Genomic DNA, 22,706 nt, shown 5'->3' with positions numbered 1-22,706 from the left:
GCGGTCTTTTTGCAAAATCACCCTCGATTTCGCAATTTACGTCTATATTTATAACTCAATAACGGCTGAGCTGATTTGGCTGAAAATTGATGATGAGGTAGCTTGGAATCTCGGGACTTATCGTTTTATGTCAAAAGTCACAAATCATAAATAAATAAAAAATTATATTTCAAAACATAAGCATGTGTTCAATATTCATGTAAGAATCATTTGACCTTTTTTTTTTACAGGTACAGTGGTTTTTGTTTACATACACATATAATATACATATTATGTATATGAATTATAGTGATAGTTGTAATTCAATAAGAAAAGGTTGAATCATAAATTCAGATCAGTGCATAATAGCTGGCAAATATTCCTGAAGCATTGCACATTGATCTGTATATTTTAAGGGAACGATCAAGTCTGTGTTTTCTTAAGTGTAGTGTCTTCGTTTTAGTCGTCGATTTTGCCATTACATTCGATGAATATTGGACATTACGATATGATTAGATATAGGGCGTGAGACCCTTATCTGCTCTACTCCTGCATTGTTATTCGCTACAGCAAGATATATGTATATATACATATGTGTAACGATATAGGATGCAGAGGCAGAGACTGTGAAGATATTGTTACATCATACTTATTTATGTATGTACTATTCCTTAAGTGATGTACAATGTCAATAAAAAATGTAGATTCCCAATTTGATTGTACCATTATATTGTTATCACGATAAATGATATCCTTGACAACAAAGAGCAAGCGGAGCTGCGGGTTTAGACTAGTTCTTAATAAAATATTTCATAACAAGAGAAATGTGGAAATAAGCAAAGTTTTTTTTGATTATGAACCAACGATGGATCGATTTTGTTTTGTGTGCTTATAAAATCCAACTAGTGCAAGAATTGAAGCCGAACGATCATCAATCGCGTCGCGCGTATATTGAATGAGTCCAAAAGGAAAGGTTACCGATTCCGATTTTCATAATAAAGTTTGTTCCATTCTCGAGTCGCCGTCACATCCTCAAATGTCTCTTTGCCATACATCAACACAATGATTAGTTGTGAATCATTAAATTGTAATATACGGAGCTTTGATCCGAAAATTCAACATATAATTCAATATTAGAGCGGTATCCGCTTGTAACATTGTTCATTCAAATTATGGTCCAGTTTTCACGTGAGCAAACAAACCTAGGTGTTGTTAAATCACACATTAAATTATTAAATAGTTTCGAATAAAATCAAATAAGAGCTGAACTTCAATATTAGTATATGTGGTTGTATGTATGTACGCAAGTTAAAATCACAATGAAAAGAGAACAAAGAAGCAAGAGTTTGGTAAATAGGCATAAAGTTATTCAATTCAAAATACGAATAAATGTATGTATATTGTACCAAATTGATTAATAGTTTTAAAATAGCATGAATACTTGAAAATAGGTTTGGCTCATAACCTAAAAATGTAAAAAATGTAAAGCATTCCTTACGAATTATGTAAAGAACTACAAACCGCTACATTTAAAAGTGTATACTTTTTAAAAGGAAGAATAGGGAAATATGGCAAAAAATTGCTTTCAAATCAAAGTAAGGTCATTAAAAGTAGAATAACTGATTTACTCAGTTTAGTCTGTCAATAAGTAAAATTAGAAGGATTCATGTTAAAAATAGCGGATATGGATTTGAATTGATCAATTCTCAATTTCAATTTTTGACAATCCAACATACTTTTTTCAATGAGTGCAGCATTAGCAGCGATATTAATACAACATAGATATCTGTATAGATCGTTTCTTGTTAGGGGGATCCCAGACTTGAAATTAGTCGCGTTCAGCAATTTTATATGAGACAATAGTCTCTGCCGAATTATAACTATAAATATAAAAAGATGAATATGATTTTTATCATCTTTACAAATATCCTAAGTATTTTAAAATTAAAAAAGTCATGAGAGAATATGGACTCTCTCGCTTCGTAAAGCAAACTCCTTAATAGACGACATTTAATTCAGCTTACTCATATGATATATTAAAAGTACTTCATTGCGAATTAATTGCAAAGATAAGCTTTTTTTTTATCACTTTTTACTTGGAAACATCCTGATCCAGCATCGTCTCATCCTTCTTAAGTTCGGGTCTACTATCAAAGTCGTCGGGCAGATCACAACCCAAATAAGCCTCATTGTCCACGCAATATTTAATACACGAACGCCAACAATGATCTAAATAAAGCAAATGTGGGTTGCCAAATATGAACATCAGATAGCGTGCACGCGAAATTGCTACGTTCATGCGTTTGGCGCTTTGTACAAAACCGAGAGCGTGACGCAAATCACTGCTGATTAATTTCTGTGAGGAGCGTACTGTAGATATAAGGACGATGTCACGTTCCTGTAAATTCAGTGAGTGCCCGTGAATAGGGAAAGTGCTATTGAATAATTAAATAGATCTTCTAATCACAAACCTGTCCCTGGAACTCTTCTACGGAACCGATTTTCGGCATAGCAATGTCAGCTTCGATAAAAAGGGTGCGTAAATGCTTCACTTGCTTCAAATAAGGTGTTATTATCCCAATATTTTCTGGTTGAATGCCTTGACGATATAATTTGATGGCCATCAAAAACACCTGAAAAAGTTCACAAATACTTTAGCTTTTTCCATAGTTTTATTCTAAACAACTTCGCACATTTCTCGCTTCCAGTGGATTAAACCACGATGGTGAATCGGATTCCTGTTTATTTTCACTGCGAGTGCCATAGAAAAAAATTCCGTGTGTCTTAGGTCGTTTTTCCGAGAGAGGCAATAGCACATCAAGTTTCTTCAACATTTCAGCTTCACGAGAACTTTTTTCATTGACCATTGGTCGCAGTTCGGAATCATAAAACAACTCGTTATATACGTTGAGTATGGACGGTAAAGAACGGTAATTATAGAGTAATTTGGTGACCAAGCGTGGATCGAATCCGGAAGTGTCGGGAAAACGCATCATGTCGCGTAGGTAGGGCGTACGACCTATTATGCGTTCGAGTAGTGATATTGCTAAGCCACGATCCGTTGCAAAGCGATTAATCACTATAGCTGGTAGCTGATGTGGATCACCGGCCAATATAACTTGACCACGCGTTTGTGACACTAAACACACGGGCACGATAACTTCGGGTTCAGTACACTGACCAGACTCATCGATGAGCACATGTGTAAAATGTCCAGATGGGAAACCCATTTGCAGAAAATTACCAAGTGTAGTGCAAGTACTGATAGTCAGCCGATGACGGCCCAGATATTTCATTTGACAACGTAATTTCATGCCTGATTCAGTCACAATCATCTGTAAAGGAAAAGCTGTTATGAAAGTTGTACTATTTGGGTAAATGTATCTACAAACCGAATCGTCACAAGTGCCATCGGCAGCCATATCTACGGTAGCGCAATAAGGCATAAGATGTTCCGGCACTAGTTCTTTTTCAATTTGATTCTGCGATACTAAGCGAACAAAATCTCCCGGTTGCAGTTGTTTACTTTCTATTAGACGCGTTGCTATCAAATCTGCTGATCCATTCGAGGGAGTGCCAATAAGTAAACGTGAACTGGGTATGAGCTTAATTAGCTGTATCATGGTTTCCACGAGTGTCATGGTTTTGCCTGTGCCTGGCGGTCCAAATATTACATAAGGCATATTCTTCGCTTCACCTCTCAAAATATTACGTATGGCGCGCTTTTGTATTGGATTCAACATCGGATTGAACCATGGATAGTGTTTACCTTGCAGCATAAGATTATCGTCACTGTTTAATTCGATTTGAAGTTGTGGCTCATCACGCGTGTGTACACGGGCAGGAAACAGAAATGGCTCCCCCAAATGCTTTATTATACGGTTAACCGCAAAGTGTTGTTTGCGAAAAGAAAATCGGGAATAATAGAATTCCAAACGAAAATCTTCACCGTTATATTTGGACTGAAACCCTTCGTTAAATTTCAACAATATACGATTGAAGAGAACTTTATGAATTACGCCATCATAGCTACGCTTATCATTATCATTACTCCACGGATTTATAGCGCGCACTGTGTCACCGATAACGAGTGACGGTCGACGTTCGGATAGATTTTCTATAGTAAGCGATAAAAACTCCCCGTCGCGTGTGAAATGGGCCCTCTCTCTATCATAATTTCGAAAATTTACAAAATATTCGATTTCTTCGAGAAATATTAATGTTTGGAATCGTATTGTATAGTTCTTTATGTTTAGCTCTTCTTTCACACATGGAAACATGTTTTCCACTCTGTCTATCATTTCTTGACGGCTCGCCGATGTCAAATAAGCATTACGCAACCGTTCGGGCACTTCATAATAGGCGATTCTAAGTGATAGAAAACGGCGCTTTGTTGCCAAGCCTACACCTGGTATGACTTCACCTTTATTCGACCACACTTGATTGGCGTAGTAGCGAGAGCGCTGTCGTAGATTTTGCACACCATCGTTCAGTCCATTCATTGTGCTATGATTAGGTTGAGCCAATGCGGCCTTCGCTTCTTCCTCGGTCTCACAAACCACTACTGAAATGGAACGCTTCACGCGGAATTTTTCAAATTTAATAACAAAAAATTCGCGCGATTCTCCATAAAATTTCGATTCTATTTCGAAAACTAGTGCGCGACTACTGTGAGCCGGGATCTCAAACGCGGTATTATCGTGCTCGGGATCTACAAGTTTCACTTGTGAATCTCGTCGGCGTCCCAAAAAATCGATGGAAAGTACATGCATATTTCGTTCTATATTGTTCTTAATGACCATCTCGATCCGTTTGGTCTGAAAGGTTGCAGAAAAAATGCAACGGGCATCTTCAGAAACAGTGATTGCATGATTGCTTTCTTTCCGTGAATTCAACGCTGAAGGGCTTTCCCCGTTAGTTGATGATTCTGCTTTGGAGGAGGTAGTCACTTGTGGGGATTTACGTTCCAATAGGGATAATTTAACACAACGCCAGATGTATGGATCCTGTATATATTTAAAATTAAAATTTCTAATTAAAAATGTATATCCCACTTTTTTACGTACATATGTGTACTTACACGTTCACATTCGATCAGATCTGCCAAAACTATATCCCCGACGTCTAGCTTACAAGCATTAGGCACTACGTCCAAGGTGAAATAGCAATCATTATTTAGTACTCCCCAGTCGGTATTTAAACGTCGCACTTCGCATTTTTCTTGTTTTTGTAAACGAGCGGGATGTACACTTACCTCTTGCAGTATTTCACCTTGTCGATTCACGAAATGCTCATCACTTTGTACGTTGCAACAGATGAATACACGATCACCTGCTTGTGGTATAAAATCTATTTCTATTGTATCTAAATTAATGTTCATCAGTTTGTGTTCGGTGTCCACGACAATAGCACTTGGTTTACGCTCCATTATAAGCCCAAGAATATTTCTTTGATGTGTATTGAAGAACGTCGGCTTTTCATTGCGTAATTCAGCTATTTGCTGCTCAATCTTAAAAGGAAAAAAGAAAATATACATCTTTTACTTTTATTTATATAAAATATGCACACAAACCTTCTCTGTGCTTGGCATTGATTCGTCCCAAAACAGTCCAGAAACTTCATTGATTTGTACCACTTTTATATGATCACTATGAACTTGTTGATATGCCAAATATTTTACGTGACAGCCGACCTTAAGTTCGCTTGCTAGTCCTCCAGCCGCTTCGATATCAAAAAATATTGAATGATCAATTGTACCATGGTTGCTTTTTAACGTTGTTATAACTCCTATAAAAATTGAACAAATAAATCGTAATTAAATAAAGCAATATTTGGTACTACAAAGACTTACCAAGCCGTTGAAAACATTTATCCTCATCATTACTAGACAAAATACCATTTTGCGGTGCGTTAATAGATCTTAACACATTTTGCATGTTAAAACTCTCACCCTTTTTGATTTTTTCATTTTCTTCTTTCTCAATTTCTGTGTCCAAATGTCTCTGCTCCTCTTCTAGTTTTTCCGCAAGTAAACGTTTTTGCTTCTCAGCATCCATAGAATCCCACAAATTTTTAAAAAAGGACAACATTTTTATTTTGAATATTTAAATTATGTATGTCTAAAACTTGAAAAAAAATCTTTAGTTTCATTTAAGTGATTATAGCGCCTTCCTATTTGCTGATTCATACATCCAGTCTGTCTCACTTATATAATTTAATTCTTTGCGGAGGTTTTGTAAACGTTTTTGATAAGAGTCAGAAATTGTTTGTTTATAGTCGTCCTCTGTGAGCACTATTGAATGACAACGTGAAAAGGTTTTATCCGTTTGGGTCTCCGGTTTCTTCACCTGCATGAATGAACACTTGAAACATTTTTTTTTTCGTTAAATTTGTGCGCTTACCTCTCCACCAATTGCAGTTTCAGATGTACTCGGAAATTCTTCGGTAATATTTCCAGGCTGGTGCATGATACAAAAAACAACTCACGTTTTTACAAATTGTGAGTTAGCGTGACCATTAAAGTTTAACAGATCTCAACAATTTTCAAATCGGCGTTTATCAAAAAAGAAGCCGGAAAATGAAAATGAGGAACAAGCTGAATTCAAACATAGGGTGCAAAACTAATACCCCTCATGACCTTTATTTAACTAAGTGGATTTTGAATATATCGAAATAATGTCTTTATTTTAAATGCACGAATTGTTTTTCATTTCAAACTGATTAAAGCTTAATATTTTAATATTTGTTTATTATTTTGTGTACATGTATATAGATACATGTAAGTATTTGATATGAAAAAAAATAAACAATTCCCATAATCAGCCTGTGTTCAAACCATTCGAAAATATTTTCTTCTAGTGTATATTTTGTTGCTGCAATAAATGTCAAAATACGACACACCATCCAATTGACATTTTAGGCACCACACTTTTCTTTAACTGAGTTACGTGCTTTGCATTGCTTCTGGCTTTGTTATTTGCAAAATATTTGAAACAATATTTATAAATTAACTTGAAGAAAAAGTGTTGTAAATTTGTTTTAGAAAATCGATTGAAAGAAACGCTTAACGTTTTAAATAGTTAACAGGGTATAGCAGGAGATCGCAACAGCAGTAAAGTTGACTGAATCGCGGAGTTATTTCGTTTGCATTTACGTGGAGCGGCGGCGGCTGAACGTGTTGAAATTGCGCGAGGAAAAATGGTTAAGACTAAAAAGGGCAAGAAAGAGATAGCAACCAGCGCTGTTGGAGGTGTTTCGTCCGGCGATGAAATGTAAGTGCACCAGGATGTTTTGATACGGCTCCTTAATAACGGCTAAAAACAAGTTTGCAATGTCTTAAAGAAGTGTGCGGGGAAATTTGCTGCGTTGTCAAATCTGCTTGGGTCGTTAAAATTTATACATACGTTATGTGAATATACGAGTACATATATGAGTTTTTTGTATTTAAACATATGTATATATACATATGAGCTTTGGTTAACAAATTATTTGTATTTCGCGAAAACGTCTAGGGACCAAACTGAACTTCAAGAAGCTAACATCAATTCCGATGCCGAGCAGAACAATGTAAGCCTAAAAAACAAGAAGAATCAACAAAAATCGACAAAAAAGAATAAGAAAAATCGAAAAGATTCAGAAGAGGCAGAAGATGAGTTGGATAGCATCACAACTGGTGTTAAGAAGTTAGAAATGAAAGGAAAGTCCAAAAACAAAGGCAAATCAAATCAGATTGATTCAGATGATGAAGTAGCCGATGGCAATAAGGAAGAAGAAGCACCAGTGAAATCCAAAAAAGGTAATAAAAAGAAATCTGCTTTCGAACTACTGGCAGCAGACGACGATGATGAGGATTATGAAGCTAATCCACAGGATATTGACATGTTAGAGGAGGAGGATGAGCCAGTTAAGCAGTCAAAAAAAGAACACAAAAATGCCGGTAAAAAAGGTAAAAAATCCAAAAGGGGAAAAGATGATGAAGAAGATTTAGATCAAATCTTAGCAGAACTTCAAGCTGAATATGCGGGGGAGACATCAACAACTACCACAAATGTTGTTGCTCCAGATGATTTGGACGACGAGGAATTTACTAAAAAGAAGAAAAATAAAGGCAAGCCACAGAAAAGCGCTGTTGAAATTTCAGCACCTGACGCAGATGAAGCTGTTGGTGGTGGTAATGATGATGAGGAAGGAGGTACAGTTAAAACCGCTGCACAAAAGAAAAGAGAAAAGAAGGAGCGTCAAAAACGAGAGGCAGCTTTGGCTAAACAACGAGGGCCACCACAAACGAAGTCAGAGGTAGTGGAAAATGTAGAGGAAATAACTGAGGCTGTAAATTTGGCAGAAAAGACTGAAGATAAAGAGGTACAACCTCAATCAGGAGCTAGTGGTGGGGGAAATGAAGACTCCGGTGCGATTGCAGAAGAAGAGTCGGGAAAGGATAAAAAGAACAAGAAGAAAGGTAAAAAGGATAAAAAGACGGAAGAAGAAGAACCGAAGAAGGATAGTAAAAAGAAAGGGATGTCCGCGGCTATGGTGGCTGCTATGCAGGAACGCTTGAAACAAATTAAAGAGGAAGAAGAGCGACAGCAGCAGTTGGAAGAAGAACGGATAAAGAAAGAAGAAGAACGTGAGCGGCTCCGTTTGGAAGCCATAAGGCTGGAAGCTGAGCGCAAAGAAAAGAAGAAGCAAAAAGAAGCAGAAAGAAAAGCCCGACTTAAGGCAGAAGGCAAACTTCTTACCAAAAAACAGAAGGAAGAACGAGCAAGAGCGCAAGCTATGTTAGAAGCTTTGAAAGCCCAAGGGCTCGAAATACCCGATCCAACTGAGAAAAGGCCAACAAGATTAGGTAAATCGTATTGTTTTTTTTTTGTTGATCTTGCAACACATGATACTTTTTTTTATAGGTACACGTATTCGTCCAAAGAAGAAAGGGCCTGCCAAAGACGAACAAGCTGAATCTGAAACCAAAGCTGCTGAGGAAGCCGCCGCAGCTGCAAATGCTCAACAAGAGTCATCTGAAAAGAAGGAAGTTATTAAAGAGTCTTGGGATGCCAGCGACTCGGAAGAAGATGCCAATGGCGATGACGATACATCTCAGGCTACTACTACTACCACAAATAATGACGAAAAGTCCAACAGTGGTGGAGAGGCTGCAGTTTCGGGCACAGCTGGTAATGCTGTAGAATCATCCGATGATGAATCGGAAGATGATGAAGAGTCTGAAAGTGAATCTGAAAGTTCAGGTTCTGAATCTGAAAAGGAAGAAGCCATTAATACTAATGACGCGGAGGCTCGTCGGTTGCGTGCTGAAGCTCGTATTATAAAGCGTCAGGATGATGCAGAGAAAAAGCGTACTGTAGATGATTTGCGCGCCGCTGTAGTGTGTGTACTCGGTCATGTCGATACAGGAAAAACAAAAATTTTAGACAAGTTACGTCGTACTCATGTGCAAGATTCCGAAGCTGGGGGCATTACGCAACAGATCGGCGCAACAAATGTTCCAATCGATGCAATAAAAGAACAAACTAAACCTGTTTATAATTCATCAAGTTTCGAATTTAAGTTGCCTGGCTTATTGATCATCGACACTCCTGGTCACGAATCGTTCAGTAATCTAAGAAATCGGGGATCATCACTCTGTGATATTGCTATTTTGGTGGTAGACATTATGCACGGCCTGGAGCCTCAAACCATCGAATCAATTAATTTACTTAAAAAAAAAAAGTGTCCGTTCATTGTCGCACTAAATAAAATTGATCGATTATATGATTGGAAGGTAATGGCTCGTCGAGACGTTCGTGATGTTCTAAAGGAACAACAAGCTAATACACAGCTTGAGTTCAAGCAACGTTCGAAGGACGTAATTCTCCAGTTTGCTGAGCAAGGTTTAAACGCTGCACTCTTCTATGAAAATCCTGATCCCAAAACATATGTTTCATTGGTACCAACCAGCGCAATAACTGGCGAGGGTATGGGCAATTTACTGTTTCTAATTGTGGAGTTTTGCCAAAAGATGTTGCCAAAACGTTTAATGTACTCAGAAGAGCTGCAGGCAACAGTATTGGAAGTTAAGGCAATTCCGGGCCTTGGCACCACCATCGACGCGATTTTAATAAATGGCAAACTTCGGGAAGGTCAAACGATGATATTGGCAGGTACAGATGGTCCAATCGTTACTCAAATACGTTCGCTTCTCATGCCTCAACCAATGAAAGAGTTGCGTGTAAAGAATGCCTATATTGAACACAAAGAAGTAAGGGCTGCACAAGGTGTTAAAATTGCAGCAAAGGATTTAGAAAAGGCTATTGCTGGAATTAATCTGCTCATAGCACACAAACCGGATGAAGTGGAAATTTGCAAGTAATTGTTTGAAATAACTTTTATTTTCGATGAAGATTAATAAGAAACCTTAAACGTTTGCAGGGAAGAAGTTGCGAAAGATCTAAAGAGCGCTTTAAGTCATATAAAACTTGCGCAAACTGGTGTGTATGTGCAAGCTTCAACTCTGGGCTCGCTAGAAGCTTTGCTAGAGTTCTTAAGAACGTCTAAAATTCCGGTAAGTTTAACATACTAAATTTTGTATATGACTGATATTTTTCAAAATTTTCATATATAACAGTATTAAATATTGTAAAAAAGCAGATATTTTGAGTTAGGGCCATGCTCAATGTCTGTTTAGTAGCCAGCTGTGAGTTAAGTTATGGTTAAATTTACTACGACCCATTAAATGTAAAAAACCCTATTTTAACCAGAACATAACCGACAGATATCTGTCAATCAGACATTGACTCTTATATTTTTATAAAATAACTAACATTATGCATACATAATACAATTATAAATTAAATTTTGTTAAAGCAGGTGTTGGATGTAAAAATGAATTTAATTTTGAGACATAATGGTATAAGTAAAGATATCGTTATTTGTAAAGGGTACGTTCAATATCTATTAATAATTGAGTCGTATATTAAAAAAGTGGCATCACTGCTGGATACGTACACAATAATCAGCTGTTTATAACAGTGTATAAGAGTCCGACTTCTTACTAAGAGATTTCAGAGAAATGTGCTGCCGAAATTGAAAGAAAATAATTGTCTGCCATTAAGCATTTAAATTAAATTTAGTGTGAGTTTATAATGTATTCGTAATTTACGTGATAATCTTTATTTTTTGCACAGGTGCGGTATTTGCTTTAAGCCTGTGGACATAAACTTCGAAGTAACCTGACATATTGATTGGGCTTCCAGCAAGCAATTGCCAATTTACTTTGTTGGTGGTATCTGGTATAATGCTTTTTCTTGCAGTTTTGTTTATTTGGTTTTGCTTTTTTATTCGGATAAATAGGTTGGGGTAATTTCGGTTTTAAGGAGTTTAGAGCACTCTCACTAGGTTGCGAAAGAACTACACCTGTTTATCCATTAGGTTTCGAAATTGTCATTCATATCAATAAGATTTATCTCATATGAGAATAGAGTTGATCAGTACTGAAAGTAGTAAATATGATCTAAAAAATACAGCTATGGACACATAAATGGCAAAGTTTCATTTCATATGAATCCTAAAATTGTTTAAGTTAAAGTTGTTCAAAATGTCAAAATTTTGCATTCAATTTGGTGCTGCCCTAATATTCCTTTATGTTTTGCTGCTATAGTGAGATTCTTCAAAAAAGATCCATTTAAATCATCCCGGAAGGTAGCAGCTGGTATCTCGGACGCATATCGAGGAAGAAACCACTCCTTTAAAAAAAAAAAATATATATTTCAAAACGACCAATGCTCATCAAGAGAAAAGCTTAAATTTTTGGAAAAATGTATTGTAGAGTGACGAAACAAAGGTTAACCGGATAGGACCAGATGACAGAATATTTGTACGTCGTCCTAAATGCCAAAAATATAATCCGCTCGTTAGAATCAATGGAAAAGTGGACAAGTATCGGTACTTAAACATTTTAAAAATCCACTGGAACCATATGCTTTTGAGTCTATGCCAATTAAATGGAAATTTATGCAAGACAACAAAATATTTGGATTGGCCAGCGCAAAGCCCAATTGAAAACCTATGGAATGAGGTCAAGACTGAAATTGCAAAGGTTAATTATAAAAATATAGATGATGGTCTGCTATTAAAAAAACTTGGTACGGTATACCTAAGGATAAGTGTCAGAATCTCGTAGAAAGTATGGGTCGCAGGTGCGAAGCAGCCATTAAAAATAAATATTACAGCAGAAAATATTAACAATCAAATTGCAATATGTAGTAAATTGTCCACATTTTTTTAGGTTGTGCTATTTATGTGTCCAGCTCATTATACCAAAGTTTCCGCATTCTGATGATTATTTTGTTTTAACAATGAATTGCATCTTCATTTTGTACTGAAGACAAAGAATGAACTTTTTAAAAAACCCCAATACTTGGTTATTCATTAAAAATATTTATAATAGTGTAACACAAGAAAGAAGATATAGAAAATGAGCCATAATCAGGATGATATACAAGTTAATATTTGTTTTAAGAGATGGCCATATTGCCAATTCTTAAGTGAAAATGTTATTTCAAAAAACTTAATGTGTAATTGGAATTGTCCCGCATTTATTTCCGAAAAGTGCTTATAACTCAGCAGTTGATTGCAAGACACTATTCCAATTGACAATTTCCTTTTCTACAGCAATGTAATTAAAATAATATTTAATTCCGAATTGTAGTACAATTTTTCAATTGGTAAAATTTTATTTATAATAGTGGTAAGAAAAGGGAGAGCTCAAATAACGAGCTTTAAATAAAAGCCGAAACATTTTAGAAAAGTAAGTGTTATCATGAAGGATAAGAATCGAAAACCATTGTTGCTGTTATTGTTGTAACAGCATACCTACCATAAAACGTTCTCCAAATCGGTTGTCGTCGTATTGGGATGTGAGTTTGTACATCCTATCGCTGATGCATGATATGCATGTTATGAAAATACGTTTTCCGTTACATGTTTGTCACATGCTATGCGTTGGGACTGGTCGTTTAAGGTCTTAATTAACATTTTTTGAATAAAAAATAAATAAACAAGTAACAGTAAGTGACAGTGTTCCGATTAAGTCCGTCTACGAACTCCAACTTTTTTGGACTAAGAAACCTGCAACCAAATTTCATTAAAATATCTCAATTTTTACACAAGTTATAGCCCGTGCGGACGTCTCCTTATCATTTATATATACATATAACCCTATATCGATCTCGATTAGTTTTAGGTAATACGTACAACCGTTAGGTGAACAACACTATAATACTCTGTAGCAACTGGTTGCAAGAGTATAAAAGTAGAGGAATTAACTTATTAATTCTCAACAATCCTTACTGATTCATTCGAATGCCATGATTTCTGACTGATTAAAGAATATTTAACAAACAATAAACATGTTCATTTAGTGACTATAGAAAATTCAAAATAAAAAGGTCTTGCTAGAATTTAAAAAAGGAGAAGAGAAGGCTGATAATTAACCAAGTTTAAAATAAAAAATAAATATTTGCTTACTCGTAGGTTTTTAAAATTCTCATGAAATGCAAAGCAAAAAAAAAAGATTAACACACTGCATATTCTGCTTATGTGGCTAACGGCGGCATGTGTGCCAATCAATTAATGTAGCACTTGCGCTCATGTATATATACATACATATATGTAAATACATATATCCATACGAACGCACTTATGTCCATATTTTGGACGGAAATGTGACCGGAATTTAGTAAAATTAATATCAAAGCAACGCAGAAAAGTCTAAAATTACAAAAGTGGGTCGTCGCGTTGGTGGCAACGCGATCAATGCAATTCTGAATATTTAATTTGCTTAGCTTGTAGGATATTCCACTAACAGATATGTACACCATATGCGTTATAATTTAACAAAAAAAGTGGCTAATTTAACTTTCTAGTTTACCTTACTCAAATTTTTTAGAATATCGATGCAATGATAAAACAAACATTTAATTTGCGTACTAAAAGTGTGTAAGCCACTAAATAGTCAAGAGCTCAAAGCCAATACCACGTGGTTTGTGGATACCTCCGTAAAGTGTTGAAACGTATATCTATTTGATCGCTTTAGTCTACCTGTTCGATCTTAATTCCCCCATATTATCGATAAACTTATCAACATACATATATATTTTGACGATATAATTAATATATGTTCCATTTGAAAGCTAATTTACCAAATCAATATAATACAAATTGTTTAAAAATGCTAAAATATATAAATTCCACATATTTCCCACAACACATACTATACACTTGTCACTGATAGAGGTGTTTTAAAAAAATTCCCACTAAACTACTATTCGGCGAATCCAACCACATTTGCATAAGTTTACTAAAAAAGCTAAAAATGTATGTGAACTCGTCGAAAAGCGCAATAAATGGAAACTTGTATAACCGAAAATAATGAAAAATAATATTGTCGTCTTGCTATTTTCTCAGCGTACGCCAACGCAATCCTACCTAAACTATAAAGAACAGGTTGAAAAAAAACTCATTAGCGATACCCTATAAGAAATTTTTAGCGACGAAGGTGTGTAAAATTTACGGAAATTACACTTTCAAAGCACAGCTAATGCAACATGTTAGCTGTTTCTTGCCAATTCTGGGTTGCTAAAACCGAAAATTATAGTATACATTTCCCAACACGTAGGAGTTTTGTGTTGCACTCAAGGGGTGTAATGGTCAAAGCACGACCATTTACTAAAATTACAAAAATGGCGATACATGGTGGAAAATTTTAATTCAATGACTAATGGATTTTTATTAGGACTATTTCAGTGAACAAAATTAATCATTAATCTACAAAGTACACGAATTTTGTCTAGAAAATTGATTTTTCGAAACACTTCCCCCGATCGAGGAATTATTTTCTCTCAGGGCGAGTTGCTGGCATAGTACTCACGCCCTACAACTAAAGAGCATAATTTATTCAATCTACATATTCATAATTCACGTGTAGTTTTATATGTATCAGCTGGTAATTTTATAAGTTATTACACAAATATTCAACAATCGTAAATAGAAGATACATACCTGCATGAGTATTTCAGCCATAGTCTCATGCTAATTAGATGCGCAGCTTCACTAGTGTGGATAACTCATTCATAGTAATGCATTATTGTATTTGTTGTTGATGTTATTGAGTGGGCTGACCAACACATTGCTTATAGTCTCTTCACACGGTTTATAAAGTGGTGTGGGCGATATTACAAATGTACATACATATTTAAATTTATTATGAATGAAGTTGCATTTAATCTAGTATATGCCACATAATTAACTATACAAATATACCTAAAAGCAGATAAGTTTCGGATTAAATTGTTAGTAAGGTATAATTTGTTGATTGAAAATGAAACTAATTAGTAGACTTATATCTTCAATGAATTGGGCCTTAAAGTTTTCAACGCAGCGTATATAGTTTTATTACTGGAAGTCAGGAGTGAGTAGCTTCTGAATGGTAGTAAGTTTACTCCTTGGTACTTGAATCTGATGGCAAGATCGTTAACAAATATCGTATATTCGGTATAAGAAATAATAATTCAATAATAATATAAATTTTCTGTATCCCCTTCGAAACAAACTCTTGCACCAATGCAGGCATGTTATAATCCTTGGCTGGAGGCTATCCTCCTCAGCCTTCAGTGCTATCAGCTAATTTTGGGTTTTTGGAATGCAATTACATTACATTTTTAGACATTTTCTTGGTCATATTCGTTAACACACGTTTCGTCATCATTAATGATGTGTTGGATAAATGTAGCTCAGCTATCTCGTCAAGTATAGGTTCTTTTTGTTTTTTGATTTGTAGAAGTGTGTTTTTTGATTGTGTAGAAGTATGTGTTATCTTTTGTGTAAGTAAGTGTTTATCTTTTGTGACCTCTCCTCGATGTCTTTTTTTTTTTTCTTAAGATTCAAGTCTTTTGGTACGAGTCTAGCATTGATACGCTTCACACCCAAAGTATTGACCTGTTCGCGTTGTAAACAAAGAGCTGTCAAACACTAATTGGCATATGGAGATCAAACATCACACGGATATAGAAAAGGTTGTGTCAATCTAAAAAAAAATATTTATCGATTATCGCAGTCCAACTGGGCAAGTACTGGTCAATTTTGATCATAACATATTGTGTCATACATAAATACAATGTATACCGTAGCATTTATGTAAATAATTCGATCGCGCATTTTGAGGTTTCCATTGCCAATTAGGTGGCCGATAAGTCGTTGCCAACAACGAGCGACATCAAAATATTCGCCGATGGCGATGAATAAGCAGCACTAAAAAGCTCCTATGAAAACGTTTGACGGAATACAGCATCAGCGAGCCAATGAATGCTAAACTAAACAAATGTAAATGAAATTAGCGTGAAAAGTGTCATTGACTTCCTAAAATACTCGCATAATGAATGATTTCTTTCTTGGCGCTGTTCTCAATGTATTGTACATACACATATGCACACACATACATATGAATGTGCACATGCTTGGATGTGTGCAGCTAAAGGCCACTGCAAAGCATACGCAGAAGCCTTTCCCAGATTTTAATGAATCAATTTTAGTTAATGAATGAATGAATGTGGAAAGCGAAGAGTGAAGTGGTCTAGTGTCTCATTACCGTCTGGCAGGCGTTCAATTTGCTTCTCAAATAAATAAAAACCAAAATACGAGTACATTCGAGCGCAAACAATTATTTTTTGTGCATCATCAAAAAAATATGTGCCCAATTGGTGAGGTGTTTTCTAATCTGAAAGTTGTTTGCTGTTTGTGGGGGGCAACCTTGTAACAATTTACACTCATACGCATCTGTGGATGTATGTGTGTACCATAAGTCTGTGTCACTGCACATGTGTCCGCTGATCAGTTTTTGCTTGCACTATCGTGTTTAATGCAATTGTCTCAATGGGTGACATTTCTATAAAGTCGATTAATTTTAGCTTCGATTTTAACGCATTTGGTTCTCGTTTTTCTCAGAAGCTTTGTTTGGAAGCCTATAGAGTTAGAGAGAGGAGCCGAGATATTTTCAAGGGAAAAATAATTTGGTTTTCAGTTGTTGTGAGGTTGTTTGAATGGTATTCATGAAACCTTTTCGGGTTGCAGCCATCGGTTGAATATACTTTGTATATGGTTTGTATCCAATGGTTTTAGTTTTGGGTCTTGGGACAAAAACATTGTCTATTGGCAACTCAAATTCAATACTACTTTTGTAATTTCAATTTACATCATTTATTGAATTCGCTGACAATTTTTGTTAAACAAATTTTTTGTTAGGAAAATTTTCGCTTTGTAAATTTTGGTATTTTTTTTTTGTTTCGCCATTTTTTTTTGTTTGGTTTATAAATTTATTTGTGTGTATACGTAAAAATACGCTCTTTGCAGATTTGAGCATCCAAAAATGGACCGCAATGTCAGAGCTCGACCTCGTCATCCGTCTGGAATGCGCGGTCGCGATATTGGAATGTTCTATCGCAACCTATCGAAAAGGAAACAATCAAAGACAGATACGCCCACGATTAAATTGGGTCCATGCGTGAGTGTTCCCCAAACCGTGTTGGCCAAGGTTGAAGAGAGCTTACGTCGTTTCGAGCAGAGCTGTGAAGATGAGAAGGTGTTGAAAGATTTTGAAACACAATTTCGGCATTTGCTTTGCGCCGATTTCGAAGATTTCATTATCAGTACCAAGTCGGCCAGTGTGGAGCTACAGGACAATGAATTCCAAAATCAACGCTACAAATCCGAGGTGTTGGCAAAGGAACGTGATCCAGAGTTCCAACAGCGATATGAGCAACGTCTAAAATTACCGACTATGAAGCAAAGTGAACGCATATTGGCAGCGATCAAAGAAAATCAAGTGCTACTAATTGTTGGTAGCACCGGGTGTGGTAAGACCACGCAGGTACCACAACTCATTTTGGATGATTACATCTTTAACAATCGTGGTTCGCAATGTCATGTGGTGTGTACGCAACCGCGTCGTATTTCCGCGGTAACGGTTTCCGAGCGTGTAGCCTACGAGCGCCTCGAAAAATTGGGTGTATCGGTTGGTTATCAAATACGTTTGGAGAGTGAATTACCACGTGACAATGGCTCCATTTTGTACTGCACCACTGGCGTGCTACTGCAAAAACTGCAAACTGATCCACTGATGAACGCCGTTAATGTTGTTATCATAGATGAAATACATGAGCGTGGTGTAGAGACAGATTTACTATTGGCTTTGTTCAAAATCGTATTGCCACACCGGCCTAATCTCAAGGTTATACTAATGAGTGCCACAGTTTCAGAGCAGGAATTCAGTGCCTATTTCAATAACTGTTGTACGATATACATCGAAGGCACGATGTTTCCGGTTAAGGTGAATTATTTGGAAGATATTATACAAGAGACTGGGTTCACCCGTTTTCGAAATAATCCGCACGAGTGTGCCAAAAATAAACCGCGGCAACATGGTAAACAGTTTAACCGTCAGAATGCTAACGACTTTGCATACACGGCAATGATAGAGCCATATTTGCGACAAATAAAGGACAAATATGATTCCCAAGTGCTGCAATCCTTACGTTGCACTGACTCTGAGGGTTGCGAAAATCTGCAATTTATAGAGCACTTAATTTTCTACATTTGTGATACCAAGCCACCTGGCGCTATTTTGGTCTTCTTGCCGGGCTTTGATAAAATCTCTAAACTTAATTCGATTCTGCTGAACCCCACCTTGCCGATAGGCCAGCGTTATTCCCGCAAGATACAAGTGTATCCTCTGCACTCAATGATGCCAACAATGTTTCAGAAGAACATATTTCAGCCCTCCCCACCTGGAATACGAAAAATCATACTCTCCACCACAGTGGCGGAGACCTCGGTCACCATTGACGATGTGGTCTACGTAATCAACTGCGGACGCATGAAGATGAATAATTATAATGTCGAGGCTAACTTGCAGACGCTGGAAGAGACTTGGGTTACAAAAGCCAATTCACAGCAACGCAGAGGTCGGGCTGGGCGTGTCCAACCCGGCATTTGTTATAATCTCTTTAGTCGCGCACGTGAAAAAACAATGATCGATCATCTGGTACCCGAGATAAAGCGGAGCAAACTAGAATCCACCATATTGAATTTGAAAGTGTTGCACATAAAAGATGTGGACCATTTTTTGAATACACTCATGTCGCCGCCTGATAATCAAGCCATTACGAATGGTATAAATTTGTTGAAACGCATCAATGCTTTGGATACAGAAGGTACGTTAACGCCTCTGGGCATGCATTTGGCACGTTTACCAGTCGATCCACAAATCGGTAAGATGCTTGTAATGGCGGCGTTATTTCGTTGTATGGATCCCATTACCACAGTGGCGGCAGGGCTCTCATTCAAATCGCCATTTTATACGCCGCTTGGCAAAGAGAAGGACGTTGATCGAGTTAAACGTGATCTCTCGGCCAACAAGAGAAGCGACCATCTGTTAATCGACAATGTGATGCTCAATTATCGTGAGTCATTGCAAGATGGTTCCGAACGGGACTTTTGTTATAAAAATTACTTAAATATTGCCACACTCCAACAGCTGGAGGACATGAAGCGCCAATTCGCCAGTTTACTTCGTGCAGCAAGCTTCACCGAATCCGGCTCTTGTAATGCGAAAACCTCCAATGAGAACTCCAACAATATTCCTTTGTTGCGCGCAATCATCGCAGCCGGGCTCTATCCAAACATGGCGTATTTAAATAAAGTGCGCCGCACCAAGAATCATGTGAATGCTATACATCACCTCTCCACACCAGAGGAGCGTCGCATAAGTTTTCACCCATCCTCTGTGAACAGTAATGAGGCTTCCTTTGATTCACACTATTTTGTTTACTTTCAAAAGCAAAAGTCTTCAAGCGTTTTCATTATGGATGCCACCATGGTCTTCCCCATGGCCTTGATCATATTCGGCGATGGCGTCGAAACGGGTTATACCGAGCATAAAGTATTCTACATATCGGTGGCTCGCACTTACTACTTCAAATGCGATCCCGGCACAGCGAAAGTGATGTTGGAGCTGCGTAAGCGCTTGGAATGGCTTATGCAAAAGCGTGCTTTAAACCCTTCACCAATCCAGCCAAACAGTAGTGAAGATTGCATCATTAAAGCCATTCATATCCTTTTATCACTCGACGATGTGTACGACTACACTGATCAATATCTCTCATCCGATGAAGAACAAATATAACCACAATCGTGAGAATATTTAGACGACCTTGAATTCAGAAATGTTACAGAGACATTAAACGTTTATATTACATATAAGAAATGAATAAATAAAAGTTTGAGTAGCCAATTAAAATATTAGATTTTGTATTTAATTGCTTAGGAGTTAATTGTACATTAATTATACAGAGTTGTTGCATATTTTTTTAGGGCAAAAACTGCAATTTTAGTAGACATTTGCAAACAAAAAAAAAATTGGGAAATAACGGACATCCTAATGTAAATTGTGACAAAAAAATATGTATTTTGGCCTATTATTTAAATGCCATATATGAGGGCGATCTGTCAACCAGTTTGTTTACAGCGACTGTTTAAGCCTCAGTAGTCCGTTGAGATTTTTACAGTGAATAAAAATATCGAACAAAGAATTTGTCTCAAATTTTGTATTACTGACCAAATTTCGTGCGCGGGATCGTTTCGAATGTTGGAAAAAGCTTACGGTGATTCAGTTTTACCAAAGCCTACGAGTGGTATAAAGCTTTCAAAGACGGTGGAGAGATCGTCGACGACATGCCTCGATCTAGACGACCTTCGTCTTCTTCAACTGATGAAAATAATAAGAAAAACAAGAGAGCCACTCCTCGTGAGTCCGACCGATACGTTTTGGTTGATATTTTTGGTATGAAACTCGTTCTTAATCGACTCGCACCGATAAACCTGATTGTTTTTTTTTTTTTAAGAACATGTTTGATTGTGCGAATTCCGATCCCACAATCATGGAGAGCATAACTGCTAACGACAGACGGGTTTATGAGTTTTCCATGCAAACAACAGTTATCGGAATGGAAGGAAAAAAGCGAGCCGAAACCAAAAAAAAAAAAAAAAAAACACTCAAAAATCAAGGTGATTTTATTCTTTTGTGATTTTTATTGTTTTGTTCAATCGAGTCACGATTGGGACAGTATTTAAAGCCACAAACACAATGAATACCATCGATCAACCACCGTACACCGCATTCACCAGATTTGGTCCCGTGTGATTTTTTCTTGTTCGTGGAACCCGTTTTCAGCCGATCAAAGAGCTGAAACAAAATCCGTTGAAGGAGCTGAAGACCATCCCAAAAAGTGCTTATGATAAAATTGTGGGCATAAGTGTACGGATATTACATCTGGTGGGGATTATTTTGAAAGAAAAAAAAAATAAATATTGATGAATAACTAATATTTTGCATTTCATTTATAATTTTCGTGTACTTTTTTGTCACAAATTTGTATAGCGATAGAACCTGCATGAAATGTTCGTATATCTGAAATTCGCTGCAACTCTTAAATTGCTTTGCATTTCAGGTTAGGTAATCATTCTAATTAAGTGAAACGAAGTGCAAATGTTTACTATCCATTTAGTGTATTTGTTTATTTCAGCAGCAAGTATTTTTGCACTAATTGTTTAATCTGTCTAACACCTGTCTATTGAATTCTCCGCGATCCTTTTCAATTTTCTCTATGGAGGTGTTTATTTTCCATTCCAATAATAATGCATTCATACATATGTATATTTGTACATATCGTCACCTGAAATGCAAAATAACGTATCATCAAAAAATATTGATTACGCTTCACTACTTCAAATTACAAACATAATATTACATATGTTCAACATTTTCAGGTTCTGCACTCAGATATAAACCAGTTTTAACAAATATTAAAATTTGTTTCACTCATGTTCCATTTTATTTCGTGTTTCATTCATGTCACTGGAAATTTCCGAAAATGTTGTTAGGTTATTTTGCATTTCACATGTACATGCAATTGGTGTGCCCTCCCTGTGCTTGCTGGCCTTTTTTATTGCCACATATTAGCATCTACATACAAACATCTGTATAAATAAGATATGTATGTGTAAACAAATTAGATAATTGGCTAATATTTAGATAATATGTGTGCGCGATTTTTGTTTATATAAATATGTATAAACATAAGCTTTGTATATATGTTTGAATATATGTATACGTATATATGTATGCACATACGTTTTTTTATGTTATGAGTCTGATAAATTTTAACTTTTCGAATTACACCTCAGGTCTTTACTTAGGTGCTCTCAAGGGCCACGAGGAATGGAACTCTCTTTTCGCTATTTCTCTCCGATTGATTTTGCCTATTTTTTCATTGAAAGCACTATGACATATTTGCATACATAAAAGAGGTTTTCGACAGCAGCAACTTACTGATCATTTTCATTACCACAAGTATACAGTACTAACGCGTTAGGTTTGATGATCTCTGGTATATCTTCACCTCCAACATTTATGGGGTCTTTTGTTATTAAGGGATTCTAAACTTCCTGCCAGAATTTAGGATTCTTACCATCCCAGAGTTATGGACAGTTAAAGGTACTAAAGGCATCAAGAATTACACAAATGCTTCAGCTTGAAAACTAAACTGAACTGAACAACCCTGTAGTTGTATTTTTGTTCGCTAGCGTTTAGAAAGCGCTAATAGTAGTAAATTTATGTTATTTAA

The 22,706-nt window shown here is 36.4% G+C and overlaps 4 protein-coding genes across 7 annotated transcripts in view; 2 read left to right on the top strand and 2 right to left on the bottom strand.

Moving 5' to 3' along the window:
• Positions 1-1,945: 1,945 nt before the first annotated feature.
• Positions 1,946-6,156, bottom strand: LOC108967433 (probable RNA helicase armi). Its single transcript, XM_018930832.1, has 7 exons — positions 5,831-6,156; positions 5,552-5,766; positions 5,060-5,488; positions 3,372-4,985; positions 2,673-3,314; positions 2,451-2,612; positions 1,946-2,377 (listed from the first exon to the last, which is right to left on the bottom strand). Exons 1-7 carry the CDS (start codon positions 6,066-6,068, stop codon positions 2,072-2,074), a joined length of 3,606 nt encoding a protein of 1,201 aa, XP_018786377.1. The 5' UTR covers positions 6,069-6,156; the 3' UTR covers positions 1,946-2,071.
• On the bottom strand, positions 6,054-6,551 carry LOC108967434. Its single transcript, XM_018930833.1, has 2 exons — positions 6,381-6,551; positions 6,054-6,326 (listed from the first exon to the last, which is right to left on the bottom strand). The coding sequence occupies exons 1-2, from the start codon at positions 6,444-6,446 to the stop codon at positions 6,138-6,140; spliced, it is 255 nt and encodes an 84-aa protein (XP_018786378.1). The 5' UTR covers positions 6,447-6,551; the 3' UTR covers positions 6,054-6,137.
• Positions 6,552-7,176: 625 nt separating this feature from the next.
• The window catches only part of LOC108967437 (eukaryotic translation initiation factor 5B), a 53,481-nt gene continuing 37,951 nt past the window's right edge, over positions 7,177-22,706 (top strand). Inside the window, exons 1-4 of the mRNA XM_018930835.1 lie at positions 7,177-7,250; positions 7,491-8,824; positions 8,883-10,338; positions 10,402-10,534. Of these exons, the coding sequence (XP_018786380.1) occupies positions 7,177-7,250; positions 7,491-8,824; positions 8,883-10,338; positions 10,402-10,534 (2,997 nt within the window). The remainder of the gene's footprint in view (positions 7,251-7,490; positions 8,825-8,882; positions 10,339-10,401; positions 10,535-22,706) is intronic.
• Positions 11,013-20,314, top strand: LOC108967438 (ATP-dependent RNA helicase DHX36). Of its 4 annotated transcripts, none has more exons than XM_018930838.1 (3): positions 11,013-11,103; positions 11,157-11,254; positions 17,377-20,314. In XM_018930838.1, exon 3 carries the CDS (start codon positions 17,393-17,395, stop codon positions 20,204-20,206), a length of 2,814 nt encoding a protein of 937 aa, XP_018786383.1. In that variant the 5' UTR covers positions 11,013-11,103; positions 11,157-11,254; positions 17,377-17,392; the 3' UTR covers positions 20,207-20,314. The 4 variants fall into 4 exon arrangements, with proteins under 4 accessions (XP_018786383.1, XP_018786381.1, XP_018786384.1 ...); XM_018930836.1 differs by having other exon boundaries at positions 11,157-11,261; XM_018930839.1 differs by lacking the exon at positions 11,157-11,254 and having other exon boundaries at positions 11,020-11,103.

This window comes from Bactrocera latifrons, unplaced genomic scaffold (assembly GCF_001853355.1).
Source record: "Bactrocera latifrons isolate USDA-ARS-PBARC rearing strain unplaced genomic scaffold, ASM185335v1 scaffold_188, whole genome shotgun sequence".
NCBI lineage: Eukaryota > Metazoa > Arthropoda > Insecta > Diptera > Tephritidae > Bactrocera > Bactrocera latifrons.
Note: the sequence above shows the minus strand (reverse complement) of the source record. Positions and strands in the feature narration are given on the sequence as shown.